The 26,334-nt window shown below is 45.6% G+C and overlaps 1 protein-coding gene across 1 annotated transcript in view; it reads right to left on the bottom strand.

Annotated features, from left to right (window-relative positions):
• The window catches only part of FER (FER tyrosine kinase), a 1,097,899-nt gene that overhangs the window by 815,898 nt on the left and 255,667 nt on the right, over positions 1 to 26,334 (bottom strand). Inside the window, exon 5 of the mRNA XM_086961004.1 lies at positions 1,918 to 2,101. Within this exon, the coding sequence (XP_086817130.1) occupies positions 1,918 to 2,101 (184 nt within the window). The remainder of the gene's footprint in view (positions 1 to 1,917; positions 2,102 to 26,334) is intronic.

Raw genomic sequence — 26,334 nt, 5'->3', positions numbered from 1 at the left:
TAATCGGGGGCCGAACATTTTGTACACTTGGGACATTTGCGTTACTCTGTGTTTTTCCTCGCCTTGGGGAGGAGGTTGGTGGTGACAATTTGGATGTCCGCACTTGTGGTACTGGGGGGGTTTGTCTTGGGAGTGGAATAGGTACAGAGGTAGGAGGAATAGGACAGGAGGGGGGATGGGCTGGGGGAGCAGTTATTAATGTGGGTGCGGTAGGAGGGCCTATTGCTAGAGCGGCCACTGGATTTGCGGGGGGGTCTAATACACGGGAACTAGTCCCCATGGCTTTTAATTCGTCCTTCATATCCCCCATAATTGTCTCAATTACTAATAACAGGTTATCAATACAATCCAGTCTCTTATTCAGGGGTTCTAAAAGTCTCTCCATTACATTAGTAATAAGTGATATGGAATGGTCCCCTTCTGCCCTTGAGTTTTCACCGAAGACAAAAGGGACCCCTGTCCCTGGTGGCGACACTTGTGTGTGCCATAGTGGGGACGTAGAAACATTAGCAGTTAGATGAGGGGATCGTTCCATTGAGTCTGGGGTTACTACTGAATTGTTAGGAGCTTTGTCCGTTCTTGCCCTTTTCACCCCCTTAGGTTGTCTAAATATTTTCCTTTTCGGAACTGCTCCTTCTTTAATGCCTCTTGCTTGTCTTGGATTCAATTCAAACCCTGTTCGTGTAGGTAAGACTGTTTTAGGTGATAAGTTCAAGGTAGTGTCCGTGGCGGAAAGATGGGAGTCACGCTGGGAGTGTGAAGAAGACCTGAGCTGTAAAAGGACAGACTCAATGGTTTGGTCTATGCTGTCCAGTAGCGATAGATGAGTAGCCTCCAGTGATTCCTGGGAGGGAGTAATTAAAGTTAGTGATGTAGAGAGGCCTGTAGATTCAGTACCAGTAATTGACTGTGCTTCCAGGGTAGACATATTGTTAGATGCTCTACAATTAGTTTTGACCAAAAAATTAGCCAAAGTACCTTCAGTCATGGCAGACACCGCCGTTGCTTTGCTCCGGGTCTCCCTCGTGGCCATAGTGGAGGGTTCTTGTATTGCAGGCAGACCAACAGGACAGCTTAATCCAATTAGTTTATCCCGCTTAGTAAAGCTCAGATGGGTGGCCCGGTCCGGTCTCTCCTGGGCTCGAACAGGCTAAAACGGGCCCGCTCTTGGCCCGGTCTTCGCCCGGGCGCGTCCCGCGATACGCGTCGCGAGGCTTGCACTTGTGGAGCTTGGAGAGGGCGTGGCGCCCAGGAGGCGGGATGGGGCGGGAAGAGTCTCCAGGTGCGGCTCCACAGGACGCCACAAGCACTCCTGGGACTCGCAGTCCCACTCTCTAATCTACGCCTCAGACGATGCGCCCAGCAGGTCCGGGGATAACTTGGAAAGGGCACAGCATGCCTTGCTGCTCTCACCACGACTTCGAGCGGCTCCTGCAAAGCAGGGGCCGCTAGTCGCGGTATTTACCACCCAGGAGGCGGGATGGGACGGGAAGAGTCTCCAGGTGCGGCTCCTCAGGACGCTGCAAGCACTACTGGGACTCGCAGTCCCACTCTCTGATCTACGCCTCCAACGATGCGCCCAGCAGGTCCGGGGATAACTTGGAAAGGGCACAGCACGCCTTGCTGCTCTAACCACGACTTCGAGCGGCACAACGTTAAAAAATACTTAGGTTAATTTTTGGACTTACAACAGTGGATAATAAACTCAGGTTTGCACTGAAGGATTAATGTGCGAATGTCTAACCATTAACGGTTTCTCAGTCTTTACAAATTGCACTGAGTGCTTTCCTAAAAATACATTTTACCTTTACCACAAAAGCAACTATTTGCATCTAAATTAATTTACAGACAGGGGAACAGAATATCGAAACCTCAGATGAAAAAAAAAAATCAAAATTGGAAACAAGCATGTCTTACAGTGCTTTTATCATTTCCTCCTGCATCCTCTGTAGAGAGTCAAGTAATAGAGGGAGGGTAGTGTCATAATACTGATGCTGGTGTAGCTGAGCTCCCTTCAATGCCAACACATACTGATTATGAAGCATGTGGAGTTTCGTGGTTGCTTTATCATATCGGTCCTTAGCCTTTTCGGTCTCCTTTCCTACAATAAACAAGAAAAATAAAAATTCATGAAGCACAGGGACTCTTCCAAGCCACATACTGAATTACGTCCGAATGATGCTAAAATAAATAGACACACACACTGGATAAGGAGCTAAGAAATACACTTCGCAATGTATTCTTTTTTTCATGTATTTTTTTATTTTACAAAACACACAAATAATTTTCCAACTTTCCTATGTGACGGTAAACTTAACCTTTACTCCCAATCAGCACTGAAACTCTAATGTCTCTAAAACTCAGATTATCTCATATGGTGGCATTCATTGCAACACTTTCCACGCAATAGTTGTATCCAGTTTAGCCAATTCCTCCTATCATGCTTGTTGTCAGGTTCACAGTAAGTATTAATCAGGACCAAAGTGATGCATCCACTGCCCCTACATTTTATTAAAGCTTTTTCAGCAACCTCTGCCCACCTTTCACCTGCTATGCAGCAGGCCCTAGGCACACACCATACTTCAAGTGTGAAAGGACTTGCGCCTCTTTACCACACAGCACCCTCAAGCAGACCTTCCCATTTTCAGACCTAAGCAGTTTTAAGTGACACTGGAATAATTTATCAATGTCTTAAATGAGAAATTTATCTCCTTTATGTACGGGTTCGGAAAGAAATCTGTTTTCAATGGGAAAACCTTCAGATAACTACAAAGTAATGTTTTGTATTCCTGGGTGCATGTCGAAGGTGGATAATGAAATGAAATGAAATGAAATTTGATTTGTAGAGCGCATGGCTGCCCGAAAGCGTCCCAGCGCTTGCTTAGGGAACCCGTCCTGGTATTCCCCTGCGAGATAACCCATTACTGGGCATCCCCAAGGTGAAAGCCAGGCATCCCGCTGCGAGGGGCCGTTGTGGAGATTAAGCAAGCTATTGCCCAGAGTTACAGAGTGGGACTCCATGATTGGAATAGGCACCAAGGTGAGAATTGTCAGGTCCAGGGAAATTTGAGCCCAAGACCCGCCGGGGCGGGGAATTGAACCCTGGTCCGGGCCAGACCTCTGCATCAGGGTCTGCCGCTCCAACTACTTGAGCCACACTTGGGGCGGGGAATTGAACCCTGGTCCGGGCCAGACCTCTGCATCAGGGTCTGCCGCTCCAACTACTTGAGCCACACTTCTCCACACCAATAAAGCAACATAATGCAGTGGCTGTACTTCTCACACAATTCGTCACAATTCGTCAAATGATTTCTGCCCCTTGGGACTACCATATATCCCTCAGCTTAGACTGACCAACCAAGTCCTCACTTCCGGACCCTTTGAAACTACACAATATCCTACTCACCCACAGAAGGGTCTCCGGGTAATCACCCATTTATGGGTGCGACAGCTTGCCAAGCAAGCAAAATCACAGAGATGGGTGCAGCAAGAGCTGGTAGGCTCCTATCTACAGAAATGACATGCAGATACTAAAGGTCTACCATGGGATGCCTATCATTCCTAAGTAAGGGTTCTCCAAGGGGGGCGGGGGTACATTCTTTTAGCTTAATTACGTGACAAAAGCCCAGTAATACCTGCACTTGTCCACACTGGCGTAGCTGGAGGGGGGGTGGTGAGGCGTGGGAGCAGTTCGCCCCAGGCGGCACTGTTTTGGGGGCAGCACATTACGTGCAGTTCAGTTAGTGCACTGTGTAAGCGCACCAGCTTGCAAATGCTGCAGTGCACGCCACACACGCACCACCTAGCATAGTGGTGGTGGTGCGATGCGTGGCGTATCCAGTTTGTGGGTCAGCTTGTCTCTCAGCCAGCTTGTGTCATGAATACAATATCTTTGATACCCATAATGGGCTGCTGAGTCTGTGATCAAGGTGTGGCAGTTTCCAACAAGACTAACTTTTAAGTATAACACCTGCTTTCAGCCAAGGCACAGCTTTGTTAAAGTTTTTGTGCATTATTAGCAATGATCGGTACATGGATTTGACAGGTGCTAAAACGTGATAAAAGCTGGAGTGCCAATGGCAGGCAGCGCTTGGGCCACACTGCTCTGCAGGCATGGGGGCTCCCGGCTGGCTGGGCTCAAGTGCAACAATGTAACAATACTAAGAATCACTGCGCAGTGTGGCACACGTGTCAGGGAAGTGAGTTTGTCACGGTTATAGGGGGTGGGTGGCGCCATAGTTGATATCAGTTTCGTTTTGCTTCCAGCAGCATTAGTTCAGCTCGCCGCCGTAATGATGAAATCCGTGACTGAAACAGCCGAGCCCAGGCAGTGCTGCAGACAGTACACTGCAGCGGCTGAAACACACTGCTACCTGCGGCGGCCAGTATAGAGCTAGTTCATTCCTCGTGGCTCAGGACAGCAGCTAGTAGAGTGGACAGAGCCTCAGCAGCGCCGACCAGCCACCAGGCATAGAGGCGACCCAGGCCGTCCGGTGTATGGAATGGCAGCTGATCTCACAGGCAAAATGAAGTAAGTGTGCCTAACTTAGTAAGCGCCCTCAGCGAGTTAAACATTTCAGTTGCCGGAGGAGTACAGCCTGCTTTCAAAATGTGCTCAGCCTCACGGACACTTCTACTAATGCCCCAAGCCCATCGCCACACATGAGCTACATTAAATTAAATTGTGCATGCACATCAACATCAAGCACATTGCCCATGTGTCACCTGCGACCCCTACCACATGCTAGAATCCTTATGCGCGCATCTTGGCGCTGTGGCTGACATTACAGGCCCCAACCGGCCTCTCCTATGAATTTGTCTCACACCCCCCGAGGTCAACCCGGAGTTAGTCGGCTACAATCAGAGTAAGTAGGGTAAATTGAAAAAAAAAAAAAGAATAATGTGCATGCAAACGAATTTAAAATGTAAATGCATTTACTGTCTAAGCAAGAGATTATATGGGGTTCTTAGGAAATTATAGAGTTTGTTTAATTCATTCATCATTCTGTATACATTATTTATAAAACAATATTGGTCTATGATTAAAAAAATATATAAGAATATCAATGATAAAACAATAAACCATTTATATCTATAAGTATTGTGTATTAGAAATTTGTATTTAGATCATGTGTATTTTTTGTATAGTCTAGAGTAAACATGTCAGTTTAAGGTCAAACACACTGTGCCTGGTGTTTTTTTCACAGTAGTTATTTCCCCGTTACGGCTGTATATCCTAAATTCGGGGCCCCTTCCTTTTTCCAAAAGAGTAGGCCGTCTCCACACAGCCCTAGTAACCACTGCTGAAGGCGCCGCACGAATGATCAAAAACCCTGGGCATCAAGAGATTGCTGAAGTTGTGCAAAAGTTGGAAAATGTTCCTTGTGAGGGGATGGGTGCGGTTTCCACAACTTTGTACTAGTTAAATGTAACTTCTGCAGCTGGGATTAGCGGGACTTCAGGCTGCAGGACCTGTCTGCCACCCCCAGGGAGGCAAACTAGCTGCCACCCAGGGCTGCCCCAGGTAAGGGAACCGGCTGCCAGTGCAATGTTCCCTGCATGCGCAGGCATGTAAGCATGAAAAATAAAGGGTACAGCGAGAGAGGTGTAGGGAGAGGCGAGTGTGCATCCAGAGAGAAAAATTAACATAGGAAAGGGATGGTGCGCCTACGTGAAGGATGCGGGTAGAACTGAAGTCTAGCTGTTGCAGTCCTTGTACTTCGCAGAAAACACAGTTGTTTATGTACTTCTGATATGTTAAAGAAAACCTGAAAAAAATTATTGAATAGTGTCTTTTGGTAAGACTCTTTTATATATGAGACCTGGGATGGTTTGATAACATATTTATCAGTATTAAAATTTACTTGCATTTAATCTTAGAACCACTGACTAATGGGCACAGTGTCCTGGAAGTGAATTGAGTACAAGGGTGTTAGGTGGACTTATGTCCTACAAGAGGTATCTTGGGCAGCAGGTGCAAGTCATTCCTTGATTGCACGCAGACTAGCGCACAGGTATAAGGGTCCAGAACCAACTGTTAGGGAGACTTGGGACTGTGCATAGTGTTCAGTTAAGGCCCCCTTTTATAAGTTTGTCTTAAGTGAAAGATGACGCTAACCACCAATACCACCACCATTGGTGGTATTGGTGGGGGTTGATATTGGTGGTGGTGGTATTGATGGTGGTGGTATTGGTGGTGGTGGTGGTATTGGGTCCCCAGAGCACATGACCTTTGTGCACGTCCACACTGCTTTAATGGGGGGACCATGTTTGGTCACTTAATGTCAGCTGTAGATCCCCGAATAGTGTAATGTATGTGCATGTTTGCATTGTGTGAGGGGGAGACCAGATATCCCAACAGGGGAGCTACTGGGTGGTCCCAGTCTTCAGCCAGGAAAAAGGAAACAATATCAATAAATACATAATGCAAATTACTGACAGGGATGTTTGGGTTGGCAAGATAAAATACATTAAAATAAAAGGATATCACCTGCAAGGATAAACTTCAACCCCACTGCAAATCACAGATCCAGAGGGTCTGTCCTGACCAAAAAGGCCAATGGTTACCAGGACACTAAATTTCTGATACAAGCCAAGGCGGCATCCCAATGCAGGGAAAAGACAATGCAGATGGAGTGGAACTGATTTCACTTTGCAACAGTCAGGTAACTGAATTAAGCAAATTCAGCAGTGATTGCAGAGCATGAAAATTTAATAGGACTGTTGTCTAAACCTTAGGAAGCAGAATGCCATCTGGCATGAAATTGGCGTAAACATCGTTTACCACCAAACAGGAACACTGCATCCCATTACAATGCAGATGTTATAATGAACGCGTTGTTACAACGCATGCAATTACTCTGCAAGTCGGAACAACAACTTCCCTACTGTTGAACAGAATGGAGTTGGAATAGCAAATTATACTATTCCAACATCAAGCGCCCCCCCTTCTTGAGCAGGTTGCTGTTCCGATTTGCGGAGTAATGGCATGTGTTTTTACAACGCGTCGTTGTAATGACCGCGTTGTAATGGCATGCATAGAAAAAGCATGCGAGGTAACGTGGCATATTCGAAATGGGCAATGAGGGGAGCTTGTGCCACCAGCAATCAAGATGGCCGCCCTCTAGTTTTCCTCCACAGGAGCCAAGGAATCTTTCTTTCATCGTTGTGCAGTCAAGACATGATTACATTTCTTAAGTTGCACATCCCCATAATTGTTGGGTTGAAATCTCCGGTGGATCTGAATATCCAAAAAGAGCTCATAGGATCGGCCCCTTTTCTCTCTACAACATACAACAGGCCTAGAGGGATTATTGCTCTGTTTTTACAATATTCTAATCTTATGGAAGTCTTTTCAAGGGCCAAACAACGTAAAAAAAATGCTCTGGTCGGGGAAAACATGTTTTGGGGCAGGATGTGTCCAAGGTCACTGCTGCAAGACAAAAAGAGTTTTTAGAGTTGAGACCAGCTTTGAGATCCATGAATGCTCGGTATGGGATTATCCATCCATGTTTCCTTAAGGTTATTTATAAAGACAAGAAAACCCCAAGGACCTTAACCAATTCATCCATGAGCATAGGGGAGAATATATGGACCTCAGCAAAGCTTGATCTGTGTAATTCTTATTCTTGTGTTTTCTGATTGATTTTGATGTGTCTTTACAGGTTCAACATTCCATTGGTCTGTTGGATCATGTTGTGATGGATCTTGTCGTCCTTCCACTTTCAGTCTTCAGTTTTTGCGCCTCGTGTACCAAGTCTTTTTATAAAAAGGTTTGTCCTGTGTCCCTTATTTATTTGGAGATGTTTATTCTCTCCTTTATTAGTTCTGTATCAAGCCTCTGCTCCTGACCTCATATGTGGTTATTCCTTATCCTCATGGCCTCTTTTTCAGGCTGGACATCTGGTCTTACCCCCATGCTTTTAACTAGTATTTTTTACTGTTGCTCATTTTTTTCGAAGATATGACTGAAGTATATCGACTTTTTGTTATCCATTTGCTTTCCAATACACCAGGAAGGTGTTTTGTTCACTCCCTACTGCTCTGTGTTCCCCCTTTATCTGCTTTCTCTCCTTCTATTCTCTTCTTTCTCTTTATATTTACTAACCGCTGTATTCTAACTTTTACTCATTCTCATATCCCTGTTCATTCCTTCAGTTTGCCTTACCTTTTACTTATTTGGTGTCCGGTTAATCATTGCAAAACGTATTCTTGTTTCTCCATTTATACGTAATTTTTTACGTTTTCTATGGCGAATTTGAGTGTTGTTTTCCTGGAGCATAAAAGGACTTCGAAATCCTGTTAAAAAACAGAGGGTGTTGACCAACCTCTCTAAGTTGAACTGCCAGATTACTTTTCTACAGGATTCACATCTTAAGGAGAGTGACATTGACTGTATGCGCAGGCAATGGGTGAGTTCTGTCTATTGCTCCCCTGCGGTTAATAATAAGAATGGTGTTTTAATTTTAGTTCACAAATTTCTGAATATTCAAGTGTTCAATGAAACCAGAATGATGGTGGAAGGTGGTTACTATTGAATGTGAAAATAACAATACTCCTTTTTCACTGTGAAATGTTTACGGTCCTACAGGTGTCTATATCTTTGGGACCGTTGTTCTACTCTCTTATCCGATTCTCCTACAGACAACTTCATAGTAAGGGGGATTGCAATCAATTAATAGACACCTTTATCCCTTTCGGTGCTCAAGTTTGAATGGTTCCGTCATGAGCACCAGTGCTCCTGTGCTCATGACGGAACCATTTTGTCATGAGTACAGAGGCAGAAAGCCCACTGGGCACCAAGGATTTTCTCTTTATATATATGTAGAGGTGGGGGCTGCCGCACCCCCAAAAAATCCCCCCTCCCTCCCACTAGGCACCAGGGATTTGTTCCCCCCAAAGTTAAGATAAGGGCAGTAGCCCCTCATCTGCCCCCCGGGAGGGCTGAAAGCCCACAAGGCACCAGGGATTCCCCCCTCCCCCCTCAAAGCTCAGGTAGGGCCTGCCAGAATGGGCATTCCAATGCCCCCCCCCCCCGAAAAATGCCACAGTCTTTCTGCCCCCACCCCCCCACCAACTACCCACGGAGGCAGATGGGGCAGTAGTCCCATATCTGTCCGCCGTGGGGGCAGAGAGCCCACTAGGCACCAGTGATTATGCATTAGCCCACGATTTTCCCCTCCCAGGGCTGCAGAAAACCCACTAGGCTCTGACTTTTTTCCAGAATGTGCCTACCTGTGGATTTCAGGTCCTAGCGCAGCCGGCACCCAAGGAAACCTAGCAAACATATACATATTTGAAAACTAAACAACCAGGGGAATCCAGGATGTGGTGACTTGTGTGGCTCTCACTGGCTTCTGTTCCCCAGACACCCTTGTAAACCTCATACTTTGTTAAAACATTTTCCCCACATTTCTGCGATGGAAAGTTATGGAATCTGCGTGGGTTCAACAAATTCCACCCACCACACATTCCCCTAAGTCTTCTGGGTAACAGAACCTGGTGAGAGCCAGGCAAGTCACCCCATCCTGGATTCCCCTGGGTGTCTAGTTGTCAAAAATGTATAGGTTTGCTAGGTTTCTCTAGGTGCAGGCTGAGCTAGGGTTCAAAATCCATAGCTAGACACTTAGCAAAAAAAGTGTCTGTTTTCACTGTGAGTGTCCACGTTGCGTTTTGGGCTGTTTCCTGTTGTGGGCTCTAGGCCTACCCACACAAGAAAACAGATACTCTACCCAAATTAGTTAAAGATACATTACAGAATAACAAACAATCTTGTAATGATGCATGTGGTACCTTACTTAAAATGTATGCAAACATGTTTGGTGGTCGTAATAAAGCAGGGAAAGGGTTGGCTAACTATTTGAAAGTTAAAAAACTAAAATCTAAAATTCAAGTTATCACAGATGAAGATGGATTTAATCACACCACTGCTACAAAAGTGTTAGAATGTTTTACACAATACTACACTAACCTATATTCAATAGAGTCTTCTCCTACAACTGGCCAATTAGATTTTCCAATCTATCCCTAAGTTGATGGATCACACACTACAGCTCTCTGCACTGGATGCGCACATAGCTCAGAAATGTTGTCCCTCCACTACCCAAAGATAAAGCTCCTGGTCCTAACGTTTTCTGTTCATTTTTCTTTTAATTTTGCACCTCTCCTACTTCCAAAACTAGTTATCCTAATTTCTCATTTTGTCACTGAAGATTGCAGACAAGGAACGTTTTCACAAGCGATGTTTGCCTGCTTCCCAAGAAAAGTAAAGACTTATCAAAGTGTGGGAATTACAGGCCCATCTCTTTTATGAACACAAACTGCAAGATATTTTCAAAGGCCCTTGCAATACGCATCAAGCAGGTTATTTCAGATTCAACAGACATTCATCAATTAGGATTTGTGAAAGGTCGTTTTATTTCAGATAACTCCTGAACGCTTCTCAACATCATCCATATGGCCTCTAAATCTGACATACCTACGCAGCTATAACTTTAGACGCTGAAAAAGCTTTTGACTGCATTAAGTGGGATTTTATGTTTGGCGCTTTAAAATAGCATGGTTTAAGTCCCCATGTTCTTAGATATATTCATCTTTTTATACTCTCAAACTTCCACCTCTATTTATGTTAATTGTAAACGGTGCTCATATTTCCCTCTTTTCCGAGGTACGAGACAAGGTTGTCCTTCATCCCCTTTTCTTTTTATTTTACCCTAGGAACCCTTTGTAGAGAAAATCCTTAGATCTTCAGCTTTTTCTGGATTAAAATAGAAGCATTTGGAAGTTAAATTCACTGTGTATGCAGATGATGTTACTATATGTGTTGAACCCATTTAATATGCTTCCTGCTTTTTTCTGTTTATTAAATGAATACTCCTTGCTATCCGGATATAAACTCAATATAGAGAAGTATGAGGCAATGCCATTAAATAAGTACTGTCTTCCCCGATATGTTCAAAGATACAGGTTTTACCTGGACCGCAAATTCTATCCAATGTTTAGGCATACTATATTCTAACTCCATTAAAGAAACCATTCAAATGAATTTAGAACAGGTTAGACTTAAAATCTCTAGTATGTCCTTTGCTTGGTCTCCTTTGTTTTTATCCTGCTGGGAGAGATTAGCGACGATTAAAATGATGATGTTAACAATTATTAACTTTTGTTTGTACATGCTTCCTGTCAAGCTCCCTCTGTTTTTTCTTTAAATCTGTTAATCGTTTACTTCTATCCTTCTTATGGAACAAACGCAAATCAAGAATATCTTTATGAAGGCGTCAACAAGCTAGGAACGATGGTGGGGTTAATTTCCCTGATCTTAGGAGATACGACTCGGCCTTTTCTCTCAAACAAATTTGGACCTCTTTTTCAGTTCTTTCTCTGGACAACTGTTCAGTATGGGCCAAGTGGAACAAGTATGTATTGCCCCTTTTTCACTTATGGATGTGGCCCATATCTCTCAAGCCCCTAGGACCTTCTTCACTCCACTACTTCAACATTCTCTCGCCGTGGTTACACTTTTATTCCTTAAGTCTTATTCATCTTTAGAGAATTTTCTACAAATCCCAATATGGTAAAATAAACACATAAATTGAATAATCGAGCCCTCTATTGGAAGAAATGGAGCAATAAAGAAATATTAATGTTTGACCATATAATTTCAAAAGATTCTGTGTTAAACTTTAGGGACATTCAACTTAAATACAGTGTTTCACCGTTCTATGAGGTTTAGTTCAACCGTATTAGTTCCACCATGCTAGAGTTTCATTTGCAACACCCTTCTTCATCACCCCTTCCAATGCCTTCCACCTCTCCCGTTGATTTTTTTCCTCAAAAGTAAAGGCATCTTATATAGATCAGCTCTTATGCCTTTTGCCTAAGAATAGACCTAAATCTAAAATCGTACTAAAGTGGCAATTGGATTTCAATAAAGAATTTTTTCATCATACGTGGGAAACAATTTGGACTAAGATACACACTACGACAGACATTTTATAATAGACCGTACTACACTCCCACACATTTACATCAATTTCACCTTATCATCGACGCCAAATGTTGGTCTTGTGCCCAAGACAATAGTGATTTTTTTCATAGGTTTTTTGATTGTCCCCGAGTTCGGAGTTTCTGGTTACTTATTTGGGAAAAGATTAATAAAATTGTCTACAGATGGATCAGTCCGGCTTTATCAAAGGCCGTCAGACGCATGATAACACCAGAAGAGTGGTCCACCTCATTGAGAAGGCCACCCGCTTCAAGATCCCAGCAGTCCTGGTAGGACTCGATGCCGAGAAGGACTTCGATCGTGTAGATTGGAGCTTTCTATTCCGGACCTTAGAGGCGTTTGGCTTTTCGGCTAAGTTCCTTACGATGCTCAGGGCGAACTACAGTAGCCCCCGATCAAGAGTTGCGGTGAACGGTCACTGCTCTACTTACTTCCCGCATTCCCGCGGCACGCGGCAGGGCTGCCCCCTCTCGCCCCTACTCTTTGCCCTGAGTATCGAACCTTTAGCCGTGGCGATTAGCGAGAATCCAGACATCCGGGGATTACCCTTTACGGGGGAACAACATAAGGTCTCTCTCTTCGCGGATGATGTTCTGCTGTCATTGGCGGATCCCGCTCGCTCTCTCCGTTATGTCCAGGAAGCCCTGGAGAGATTCGAGGCCGTTGCAGGATTAAAGTCAATTTGAACAAATCCTATATTCTCAATCTTACTCTTCCCACTGCTGAGGTCGACAGCCTTCGACTTTTGTCGCCTCTTCCATGGTCTCTCACGTCCTTAGTGTACTTGGGGGTCCACCTGACCCCCACTATTGGGAAGCTATATGCCGCCAACTTTCCCCCACTCTTGATGAAAATTCAAAGTGACCTCACCCGCTGGAAACCAATGTTTATCTCGTGGCTGGGGCGGATCCACGCGATCAAAATGTCTCTCTTGCCCAAACTGCTGTACCTTTTTCAGGCCCTTCCCATTGTCCCCGAAGGCGACTTCTTTAGCCGCCTCAGTTCTATGATGCTTCGTTACATCTGGCAGAGGGGTCAGGCCCGATTCTCCTTTGCTACCCTCCGGCGCCCACAGAGGAAGGGAGGAGTGGGCCTTCCTGATATGCAGTTGTACTATAAGGCGGCACAACTTCGGGTCCTTGTAGAATGGTCGCAGCCCATGTCTGAAAAGCATTGGCTACATATGGACCGTTCAGTAGCGGGGAGGACGATCTGGGATTTAGCATGGAAGCCAAGAAAGGATAGGCCCAAGAATGCATACGTCAGTACCCCCACGAGTACCACCCTGAAGGTATGGGACTCCGTCTCTCATGATGAACGGTGGACGTCCTTCCCGTCCCCATGCACACCGATTCACTTAAATCCCGGCTTTCCCCCTGCGGAACGTGAGGGCCCCTTCGACGCCTGGAGGGCCGCGGGCTACCATGCCCTTACACACCTCTTTCATGGGGATGTGCCACTCACGTTCGCCAATTGTATGCCGGACTATTCGGTCCCACCACTCGAACAATTCCGCCACGCCCAGATGCTTCACTGGGTACTGTCACCATCAGTCAAAGACGCGGCTACCAGACCGCCCACAGTCTTTGAGGCATTCCAGGCAAGAACCTCCAGCATGCGGGGTACCATCTCCTTTCTGTACGACCTCCTAGTCTCCACCTCTTTAGCTCCTAGGCCAAGATATATGGGACTCTGGGAGGACCACCTGGGACACCCCATATCTAACGGGAGTGGTCTCATCTGTGGCATGACATCGCGAGGCACTACCACTCGCTGGACCTTCGGGAGGCTCATCTTAAAACCACGTACACCACGATGGACTGGTACATGTACCCTTCCAAATTGAAGAGGATTTTTCCAGACTCCTCGGATAGGTGCTGGAGATGCTGTGGAATGCTGGGCAACTTTCGCCACATATGGTGGGACTGCCCGATCATCCGTCCTTACTGGGCGGAAATCCTCTCCCACATCAAGGAGATCTTGGGCTACCCTATCAAGGACACGCTAGACCACGTCTTGCTAGGACTTCGAGATCCTGACCTCGAACACCAGACACGAGCTGATAAAAAGATTCTATGGCTATGTACGGGCGCTGCCAAGTTGACCTTGGCTGCGGCATGGAAGAAAAAGGAGGCTCCGGCACTCGCTCTTTGGCATGCGAGACTTTGGAAGTTACTAAGTATGAAACGAATGACTGACATTTTCCGAGGCGATTTTAAGAACTTCATCTTTCGCTGGGGCCCCCTGGTCCGTTTTCTATCCAGAGGTTTGTCCTCTGCGGTTTGTCCTCCTTCATTGCGCAGCCTTCATCTATTTCAGACCTGAGTTGCTCGGACTGTATGATTCTGTGAGTGAATGATGTTACCACCACTGAGGAGCGGGGTGGGAATGGGTGGGAATGGGTGGGCGGGACTGTTGGGGGGGTGTTCTTGGCGACGACAGCACAGTAATCTGGCAGAAGGGTAAGGGATGCAGACTTTGATTGCCAAGCTATCTATTCGGTGAGCTAGCGGTGCGCCACTCTGAACTGGAGCCCGCTGTGGACCTTAAGCCCCTTGTGCCCGATCTGAACTTTGTTCCCTTGATCGATGTGCTACATGCGGACCTTGGGCCAGTGCTACTACTCACCAAAGTTCAACGACTTCTGTATTCCCAAACCGTACCCCCCTGCGAGGGTAGTTAAGCGGGATTGTCGCTTTCTGTGGTTTAATATTTCAAAATGTCAATAAACATAACTTTTACAAAAAAAATTGTCTACAGATATTGCGCTTAACAATATTAATCTCTTCTTGGGTGGTTCGTCCCCTCTATGACATTCTCAGAAGTTAATTAGGAAATTTATTGATTTAATGATAGCACTTGCTTTACAAATAATGACATCTTACTGGAAAGACACCTTAAAAATGTATTTTATTGCTTGGTGGAATATTATACGTCATCATCACAGGCTGGACAGACCCTATGCTACTACATTACATTTATTGATTAAAAGAGACCTGTTCTAGCTTCCTCACACCTCATACCTATCCAGAACTATTGCTCTGTCTAGACCTGCGTGCACCGTTCTGAACCATTTATGAGGTAGCCACTGTTTTTGTTAGGTTGTTCAGATATTACAGATGATTGCTAACGATGTTACTCTAACCTTGTACTTAACTTTCTTCTTTTTCTCTTCACTTTCTTCTTTTCTTATTACTCACCTTGCGCTCGTTTTTCTTTCATCTTCATTCTAATTTCTTTATTAAATGCTGAAGTTTTTTACTATTACGTTTTTTCGACTCCAGTCATTATGGTTACCTATGGCTGTTTACACTAAATTATTTATTCGTTTTATGTATATTCCTATATTGTCTTATATATTGTGTTCACACAATGCTTGAGTAAATGTAAATCATTTCACTCTATAGTGTTTTGCTACTTTTTCAATAAAGCATTTTTAACAACAGCAAAAAGAAATAGGCAATGAGATGAAAAAAGATCACTTTTGTACTCCTATCTGTCTCGGACGTAAAATGGGACATGCCCTTAAGGTACACGCTGACCTCTATGTGGGAAAGTGGGAAGCTCAAATATACTTGGAGAATGTTGTTGTAATGTCATGATAAGTTAAGTGTAATGTACCATCTACACTTCTGCTTGCTGTTTTTCAACTGTAATGTTTTACAAAACTGAAAAATAAATGTTTACATTTAAAAAAAGGTTGTACTCCCATTTGCTGCAGGATACGACCTTGAATGCGCCCTGATGACCTTCAGTTGCAACACGTCTTTATGGCTTGCAGTAAATCTCTTGATATGCAAGTGTCAAAACTGATTTCAGTTTGTTCTCTCCATGCTGCCATACACTTGCTATTAAGCTCTCTCATTCAGATCAAGCAGAATGGCTTCTGGTGGAGAATGAAGGGAAAGCCAAAGAGGGTGGCCAGACACACGACGAAAGGTATAACAACATTATTTTTATTATTTGGGGCGGTATTTGTGTTGCCATGGGAAGTAGGAGAAATAACATGATACTAGATACTCTTTTCATCTTTTTGTTTTTAAGAAGAGACAGTTGATCAGATGGAGGCATAAGAATCTGAAAATAATCCAGGCACATACATATTTTTTGTTCAGGGCGGGGAGGAGAAGGAGATAAAGAGAAGTTGTCATGGCTCTCCATTACCTTTCTGCCTATCAGTGAGATCAGCTTTTGATTTGGATGGCGGCTGCAATCACAGCAAACTATAGATGAATAGGGGTTAGTAACTAGGAGTTTCCGGATTTCAAGAGATATCACAGACAACTCACTTGGAGCCTGGTAAACCGTAATAAAAGAGAAAACTGCGGACCTACAGATGTCGATCCAAGCCAGAGAGAATTCAGCTGGATGCCTTCACATAAGACACTCAAACATATGGATCCCCTACAAATGTAACCCTACCGAATCCGCAATAGTAGCCATGCTAATAAAACATATATGAACTAATTTGGGATATAGATGCTCCAAAGGAAGACTAGTTAGGGAATGGGAAACCGCTAATATCCTTTTTGAATTGTAATGTGTGGGATTATCTTGTCTCAACCTACTGAATGAAACTACTTAAATAAGAGTCCTGATAAATGTGCCTGCCATTTAAGGCTCAGAGCGAGAGCTGTCACATCTGTACAAAGTGTCAAACAGAGACGTCTCACAACTGTTTTAATCATTCGAGAAGGAGGTAATACAGCATCCTTGGTCCACCGGAACACATTTTTAGTTTCTGAATTTGGTCCAACCCCATATTACTTGCCACTAGCGAGCACTAAGAATAGGTTATGGGGGAGAAGAGCTAAGCAGAGCAACAAGATGGGCACTAGGTAGAGAGGCTCTGCCGTCTGAAAATAAAATCTATCCTGATCCTACGCCAGTGACGGCACAAAACATGTCACACCGCCTTCCACTAGTGGTGTGGCTCCCTGTTGCAAGTAAGGGGCTACCTGTGGGGGAAGACTGTCACATAGCGAGAGACCTCGGACCTGGGCCGGCCCAACATCGGGCAGGCATGGAGGACGGCTGCCGTGACTGCAACATGGCAGGGAGCAGCCACCGGGTAAGAGGACTGATCGTTGTTGGGTTTGGGTGGGAGATGCAAGGTTCTTGGGTGGCCTCTCCTACAACAATCATCCTGTGGCGTGCTGGAAACACCCAGTACCCGGGGCCACTGCGGAGTGCAGGAGGTGAGTGTTACCTTGCCCGGCCTCGCAACTCCGATCAGGCTTGCAGCGGAGGCTAACTCGCCCAGCGATTAGCAATATCCCCTCATGCTGTGTGCCGGGGCTGGCACCTCACGCCCTCTCGCCCCGGTCTCCCTCAGGTGAGGGGCAACCCAAGGCCTGCCCGGTTTGGAATGCTGGATCCTGTGAGCCCTACTATGTATGTTAACTCCTATGCTGTCATCCTACTCCACTAGTGATGGTAAGGGCGTAAAACCTGACATATAATTTTCTCTAGAAGCCTGCTTGAGGCCTGCTCATGTCCCCCAGGCCCCTGCTACCCTGACCGGGGTGAGGCGGAGCCTGTGGTTGAGCGTACAGTTTTGCTCTGAAATGGCAAACAGAGTCCTCTACCCATGGAAACTCGCTCAACGGCACCCTGGCTCGCCTACAGGGCTGGGTGTGCTTGGGCCCTCAACACCAAGAGTAACAGAGTAGAGGTGTTGGTACCTGAGGGCGAAGTGATCTCATGATTATTTACCTACCCTGTTGACATATCTGATCCGCCCCTGACGTCTCTAATATACTGCACTCCCGCAAGGGCCCATTGTTTCCACTGTGACCCCACCTCGAGCACTCATAGGTCCCAGATGAGAGGATTGGCACACACGACACAAGGCAGTCCAAGCTCCCATTTGAGAGCAGGAAACAAGTCAGGCCGACCTGAAGCCGACCCGAGACCTGGGCTCTTCTTCTTCCACAGAAGATGTTAGTCAAGAAGATGAATTAAAGAAATCCTGGTTGATCTTAAATCTAGTCTGAGGGCAGTAGATACTAAACTTGTCACCTGGACAGGATGAAAGAGCAAGTAGGCAAACAGGATGACCACCTTAACCACCTTGAGGCCAGAATCTCGGATACCGACTACTCTCAAGCCGCAACTGGGAAACATTTGCTGCACATAAACAAGTCCTTGAACTAATTAAAGCTAAGAATGAGGACTTGGAGACGCGGTCGAGGAGCAATAACGTACGCATCATTGGTGCCCCAGAATCCACGGCCATAGATAAAAAGGATTATGTGGAAACTATGCTACGGGATCTTTTCGGCGATGGCCTATCCCCAGTTTTCATTTTGGAGCGCGCTCATCGATCTCTCGCACCACAGCCGCCCTTAAGGTGCACCACCTTGTCCTATAGTAGCACACCTTCTAAATCACTAAGACCGGGATGTGATCTTATTCCTATCGTGAGAAAGCGGCGCCATATAATATCAGGGAAATGTGATATTGTTCTATATTGTTCTACCCGACCTTACTATCGCCATTTAGGCAGCGACAGCCAAAAAACTCTACCTAGCCAAGCTGCGTATAACTTACGAGGGGAAGGACCACCACTTTGACGCAAAAGCTGCTCTCAAATTTGCCAAAAAGATCTAAGCGAAATTCCCAGGTGGGGGTCCCCCTGTGACCAGGAAGAGGCATACCTGGACGAAAATTATTATTCTGACCAGCGACTGCACCTGCTGTAGTGGCGACAGTTCTCTCCTTAGTCAACCGTCAAGATGCCCAAACTGACCCAGGTGTACTATTCCACTGTTGTACCAGTTGCTGATTTAAATACGGAACAGCACAGTTGGAAATAACATGGGTGATTTCCACCATTCAGTTATCTAGTCTAGTCCAGACTGGTAAATTTGCCTGGCCCTTCTTTACCTTCAAGGATGAGTCCCAGATATGATGTACTCATTTGGGGGAGGGTCGAGGGTCCTCAACCGCATTCCAGGTTGGTGTGGGTGGGGGCGGATTGTTAATGTTTTGTTCTGTTATGCTTCTCTTTGCATGCTATGCCTTCCCTCCTACAACAGATCCACGATCTAACACTTCAAGTCATTTAATCTCTTCACATAGCCAACATATCAGGCTCGGTTGACACTGTCATCTCTCATATACAGTCCGCTTAGGTCACATAGGCTCCCGGCACAATGGCCTCTTTCACTGTGACACCTTGATGGGGATACTAGTCACCACGATCCCACAAAACAAATACAATGACGGTGAACGTTCGATGTTTGACCTGGAACATAAGAGCGTCAAATGACCCACGTAAAGCTCAACTTGTACATACGTATCTCCCCAGACACCAAAATGATATTTGCTTCCTACAGAGGCTCCATTTAACCCCCACCACTTGTGTGCACTGGTGTGCTGAAATACACACATCCCTCTACTCTACCTATGCATGAGGTACAGCCATACTCATCCATAAAGGCCTCCTGTGGCACCTTAAAAAAGTCAAAAGTGACAGTGAGGGTAGATATGTTCGCATAGCTGGCCTCCTGTACCAAAAACTAATCATACTAGCCACCATATATGGGCCGAATGCCAACTGCCCAGACATTTCTGCAGACATTTGGAAACAGATAGCAACTCTGGGACCAGATGCTGTGTTATGTGAGCAGAGACTTTAATGTAGTACTCAACCCGAACCTGGATAGGTCAGGAGCTCCTTTTAGACCACAGCCTAAAGCAGCCACAGAAATCCTTACCTTGATAAAAGACCACTGCTTGGTTGACACTTGGGAGGTTCCCGCATGGAAGCCGGAGGGAAAGAATATGCATAACACCAACACATGGCGCTTGGTCACGCATAGATTACTCTATGATGTCCCAAGAAACCCTCACGCAGTCTACTAAATAGACGCAACTCCCCCGGACCCTATCAGACCATCTCCCTTGAACTATCTCAGCCTGTGCCACCCCGTGTGGGTTCACCTGGCGATTGTCCCATGGTGCCCCTTGGGATCAGGTATTCCCTGCAGATATCTGCTCTACCATCATAGAATACTTCACCAAAAACGAGGGCTCAGTTACCTCCCCACTAGTCCTCTGGGAGGCATTCAAAGTTGTGATAAGGAGAATGTGTTTCGCTAAACGGGCAGAGGTCCTTAAGGCGATAAGAACTTGCCTAGCCCAACTTGAAAATGGACTCCAGGCCCTCAAACTCAAATACTGTAACTTCAAAACTCTCGTTATTTTGGAGCTAATACGTGAAAAGTCACAGAGTTTAATAAGGAGGCAAGATGTGAATTGAACTTTCTGTCCTGTGATGCCATGGCACGCCGGTATGGGGAGGGAGACCGCCCCGGCAGGACATTGTCAACATGCTCCGTAAGCCCAGGGCTTCTGACTATGTGGAGTGACTTCTGGACGACAACCTTGAGCCCCAATCTACTACCAGCTCCATACTTAACACGATGCATTCATTCTGTTCTCGACTTTATCCAACCAAATGCTGACTTTCTGCAGAGGAGCTCGAATTCTATTTAGATACAGTACAGCCTCTTTGGTTGGACCAGGTGCACTACTCATACCCGGACTCTCCCTTCACTGAAGAAGAAATTCTACAAGTGATAATCAGCCTCCCAAACAACAAGGCTGCTGGCTTAGATTGACTTACCACATCTTTCTATAAAGAACATGCCACCCTACTGATCCCCACCTCTTCTCCATGTTTGAGGCCTCATTGGCATCATCTGAACTACCACATCCCTCTGTGAAGTGGTCACTGTCACAATATTTAAACCAGACAAACCTAGAAACCAGTGCAGCTCATATTGGCTATTATCTATAATTATGTAGTTAACAAAATCTTAGGCAAACTCCTTGCTAGCTGACTTCTCCGACTCCTGCCAGACACTGTACACCCAGATCAGTCTGGATTCATGCTCAGCCAGTCCACAGCACACAATCTTCGCATGTTATTAGTGTCATGTATAGCGTGGAGCCAATCTGGCCCTTTTGAATGCCACCAAGAAGTTTGATTCTTGAGAATGGCCTTTACTGTTTGCACTACTACATCGACTGGGCCTTGCCCGAAATTTGTGCACCTCATAAGATTACTGTACACTGTTCGGACTGCAAGACTACGCTGGAATAGGATGCTCTCTGACCCGTTCCCGATCAAACGCTGTACATGGCAGGGATGCCCCTTATCCCCAATTTTATTCGCCATATCTATGGAGCCCTTCGCTGTCAGGCTGGGGCAATTTCATGCCCACAGGGGGTTGAACTTTACATCAAGAAAGATATTCATTTCCATGTACGCAGAAGATGTTGCCCAATACGTGCACGACCACCAAGAAAACCTGGATTCTATAATTAGAGAAGTTATTCATTATAGTGGTTTGGCAGTAGACACCACTAACTGGGCCAAATCTGTTGTCTTTCCTCTGGCCAACAATACATCATGATTTGACTAAATTCCCAATGGAATGAGCAAGGGAATCGGTGCGCCACCTCTGAAATTGGCTTAACCGTAACACAGATGAGCTGTGGCGGGCCAACTACGGCAAAGCAATGTCTTGGATAGAAGACAGGATTCAGACATGGAAACAACTCCCCTTGTCAAGTCAAAGTTAACTTTATTTGGATTCAAAAGACCATAAAAGTTTGAACAAACAAACATACAATACAAACTAAACAAAAATGTTAAAACATTTTTTACATACAAACTTGATCAGCACCAAGGAAGAAATGAATGCGATCGTTTTCAATGATTCCGGCAATTAAAAAGGAATATAAATATAAATTAATATCAGATCCTCTGTACAGCATGTTTCGGCATAAATCCTAAAACTTCATTAAAACTTACACAAAATTTAAAAAGATGTAACATTCACAGTCGTCTATTGTAACTCATAGCATTTTCTAATGGTCATTGCCACTTTAATAAAAATTACTCACAGCAGTGTAAACATCAAGTGCAGCCAAAGAGTGCAAAACATTAAAACCTTCAATGTTCCTCTAGGCTCTGCATAAAGGGGGTAAAACAACATAAAGTGCAAGGTGCTCTCAGTTGCCATATTATCACAAAAGCAAGGTATGAGTTTGTCGACCCATCCTAACTGTTTTGGAAATGCCACCAGAAAGTGCAAGGCGCGTAAGTGAAATCTAGTAAAAAGAAATTAAATCGGGGCATTAGTAGTAAAAGTAAGATAAAATTGCTGTTGGACATCATGGAAACGCTAAGGTTCTAACAGCTCCCCAAATGAGTGAAGCTCACTTGCCTTAGAATAATATGTATTTTTTATAATGGATTTCGCGTTTGAATTCATGCTGGCAGAGTTGTCATTAACAGGCTGACTGGCAAAAGCCAAAATGGTGGTATACTGAAATTTCTATACCTTTTCCTCAACCTCCCCTTGCCACTTCCTACCCAATTTATCGTTGTTTAAGGTCAAACTTGATTCAACTGGCATGGACAGGCAAGCAGCCTAGAATCACATGGGAGGTTCTTACGCTACCGTTTGGCCAGGGTGGCCTAAATGCACCATACATGGAGCTATACGCAATATGCATGCAGTCTCAGTACTTGCACTATTAGCTATACACTACTCACTTCCAACCACACATAGCAGTAGAGGCTGATTGGACCTCCCCTGTCCCGCTATTCACATTGCTTAGCCAAACATACAAACTTAAATGTTCTGGAACTGACACAGTGGAATGCGTTAGATGGGCGTGGGACGGCTTGCAACAACTGACCAAGCTGCAATGTATATACCTTACATCTATTCCCATCACATGCAACCCAATGCTGCCAGCATTTGAAGACAAAGGGGGGTAGGACACAAGCATATAGGAGGAACCTATTCACCTACATTGATCTGTATCACGATGGACAGCTCCACCTCTTGTTTGGGTCAAGCGGCACTCCTAGCCCCACTGCACTGGATATCCTCTACACCATAAAAAACATGCCATAATGCCTGGTGCAACACATCACCTTTCCCGAACCCCGCCCACATTATACGCACTTGAGCATATCCTGACGAATGCCTATTACAGCAGACTGGTAACACAACCATAGGCTGACATGCAGGGCAAGGCTCCAATTTGTGTACCTACGGCCCCCGTGATAGACATGGATCCTCCCCTTACTACTGACCAATGGAAATATTCCTGTGAGCAGATCGCAGCCCTCTCACCAATTACAGACTGCAACTCATTCATTTCAGATTCCTCCAGCGACTAGATCGCACACTGGCACAATTGCAATGCAATGCAAGGGCCTGAGGGAGAAGGCACGCTGTGACAGATGCTCATTGCCACTGGCAACTTTTATGCACCTGGCATGGGACTGCCCTGGAATAGCAGATTACTGGTCCTCAGTCCACCTCATGCTCCAACAGATCACGGGCCATTCCATACAACAAACGCCAAAGGTCAGTCTCCTAGGCTAGATAGATTAAAAACGTGCCACACGCACAAAAACACTTGACAGCTATGCTTCGACTCCTGGCAAGGTTGCCCGACACTGGGGGAGAAAATCTGTATCCAGGACACATCCTGGTTGCAGAATGCAGTGTACTACTAGGAACATTTGGCCACACACTTAGAATGCATGCCCCCAACCTCCTGCCTAAAAATATTTGGGAGCCAATTCTGAATCCCCTCCATCCTAAAGACAAGATAAATTTCACAAATACATCCCTGTCCCTGCTTTAGACATTCCTGGGAAAAAGACCCAAACAAACATCACTTTCAGGTGAGAAGTCAATAGACCCCTTACGTGTGTAGGCATGTCATCTTACCATGAAAACCTGAACATTTTTCCTGCCTTTACCAGGACTTTCAATCAAAGACTAGTTGTTGCCAAGATGCTATTACTATGTAATGTAAAAAAAATATGCTGTTTTGTAGCGCGCTCAATTACTACCGGAGTATCCTGGCGCGGAAGACCGCTGGGGAACCCGTCCTGGCTTTCCCTGTGAGATGGTCCCTTTCTGGGTATCTCCAAGGTGAAACCAGGCATCCCCGGCGTCTGTGGGGGGCCGCTGTAGAGATGAGGCAAGCTCAATGCCCAGAGTTGCCGAGTGTGATCCCTGGTTAGAGTAGGCACCGAGGCGAGAATTATCGAGTACGTTGACCCTGGTCCATGACCCTGCCGCGTCGGGAATTGAACCCTGGTCCCGGGCCGTTCTCTACTTCCGGGTCTGCCGCCTCTAACCAGTGAGCCACACCACTCCACTGAGCCACACCACTCCACTATGTAACCTGTAAATATGGTAATGTGACGTCAAAATGTGATGGAAGCACTTTCATCCACTCTTCCCCCCCCTTTGCCCTACCTTTCTTTTTTCCCCTAATCCGCCTGTCCCTTGTTAGTATTACGAGGAAACAGCCTCAGGTTCTTTCTGTACCTTAAATACCAATAAAAAGAATGTATACAATAAATAAAAAGAATAGGTAGTGAGATACAAATTAGTTTTTATCTATGAGAAATAGATAATAAAAACAGGATGTTCCATAGGTCATTCCCCTTGTTCTAGAGTGAGAACCAGTTGATGAAGTATGACAAGCTATGTTTGGGTCTTCTACTGCCTGCATGATATACACACATGCATTTCAACACTAGACCTATGGATCCCCACCTGAAGGAGGCTGTTACACATACTCATTAGGCTCCCACACTCTTGGTTAATTTATGTCACTTGGAAAAGACCATTATCATATAATTCTGCATGTCCAGATAGCAGCAGAATACATATAAAAGGTAGAGGTAGAGTGTTCTAAGTACAGTCCCCATCAATTTTCAGAGACATATTAACTGCCTTCAGAGTTTTAATACTCAAGGTCTCAAACCTTTGATTGCAGGCATAGCTCCTCACCTAATACCCCGAAATGTAGTATGCGTGGTGATCTCTGACAAACAGAATTAGCCTGCCGTTGGTTCAGAAGTCTTCGAAAAAGATGAGAACAATTAGGAAAATGTGTGAAAATCCTGCAGGGTAATACATTTCACAATTACTGCACAGTGTCCCCTCAGTAGCATACAAGACATACAAGAACTTTCATCATAATATCCGTGAAAATAATGCTTGATTCCAGTGATTTGTATTATTACAGCCGCTTATATTACCAGAACTGTGTACACCACTGAATGTTCTCCTGCATCATGCTGTGTATTAAAGATCAAAAACAACAGTTGATGGACAGAATGCAGAACAATGTCATACATTCACCCCAGTACAGAGATCTGGGCCTAAATCCATTGTTTATTTGCTCACCACACCATCCTAGTTCAGACATGGCTATAAGCAAATCTTCCTTGAACCTCTGTCTCATGGGAACAGTCCAGCCCGAACTGCCAAGCCATGTCTTCCCTGGACCGGAATCAAGCATCCTAGGACCGGTTTCTGGCTATCAGCCGTCTTCAGCCAGGATAGCTTGACTCCACGCACGTCTGAGCATACCCGTCCCACTCGGGGTGACAAATGCAAAAACAACAGTTGATGGACAGAATGCAGAACAATGTCATACATTCACCCTAGTACAGAGATCTGGGCCTAAATCAATCGTTTTTTTGCTCACCACACCACCCCAGTTCACACATGGCCATATGCAAATCAGCCTTGGCCCTGTGCCCGCAACTCCTGTTGTCCCCGAAGGCCCCTCGTTGCCCCTTTCTTAGCGGAGTGGCGTCCCACCGGACTTGTACCTTGAGGTTTAGATTTGACCCGACAGGGGCCAGGGCCACACATGTTGCCTCCATGCATATGCAGATAGACCACTGCACCACCCGCTCCAATGGTCCTGTCTCGGGTCCTTTGGACCCCACGGACTCAGACAAGGCTGGGGTACCGCCCAATGAACTCTCAGTCATTCTACAGGCAAATCAGACCTCCCAGGCTGCGGTGGAGGCAAGAGTCGGGGAAGTGAAATGGACGTCACTCTGCTCCGCCAGGATCTCCACAACGTCATAGTCAGGATCACAGAGACGGAATCACAGATCTCCATGGACTAGGACGATGTCTCAACTCTCAAATACCACGTTTCATCTCTCCTGGTGTGCTTGTAGCTCCGCCCTGTGAACCAGGAGGGATGAAACGTGGAATTTGAGAGAAGATGCGGAAAACCCCTGACGGCGTAATAATGTCCACATTGGGGGGGGTCCTGAGTCCGTCAGGGATACGGCCCGCACAAATGGCAGACCTCATCAAAAAGCGACTCAAGACCTGGATGCCTGAGGAGCAGTTGCCCCCTGGTTCGCCTTTGAGAAGGAGCATCGCTACCTGGCGCCGAGACAGCCTCCCGGCACTGCTCCAAGAAGATCATCAAATGCATCATGTACTTCCACGAACGCGACGCGGTCT

The sequence above is a fragment of the Lissotriton vulgaris genome, chromosome 3_1, assembly GCF_964263255.1.
Source record: "Lissotriton vulgaris chromosome 3_1, aLisVul1.2, whole genome shotgun sequence".
NCBI lineage: Eukaryota > Metazoa > Chordata > Amphibia > Caudata > Salamandridae > Lissotriton > Lissotriton vulgaris.
This window is presented reverse-complemented; position numbering and strand designations above follow the sequence as displayed.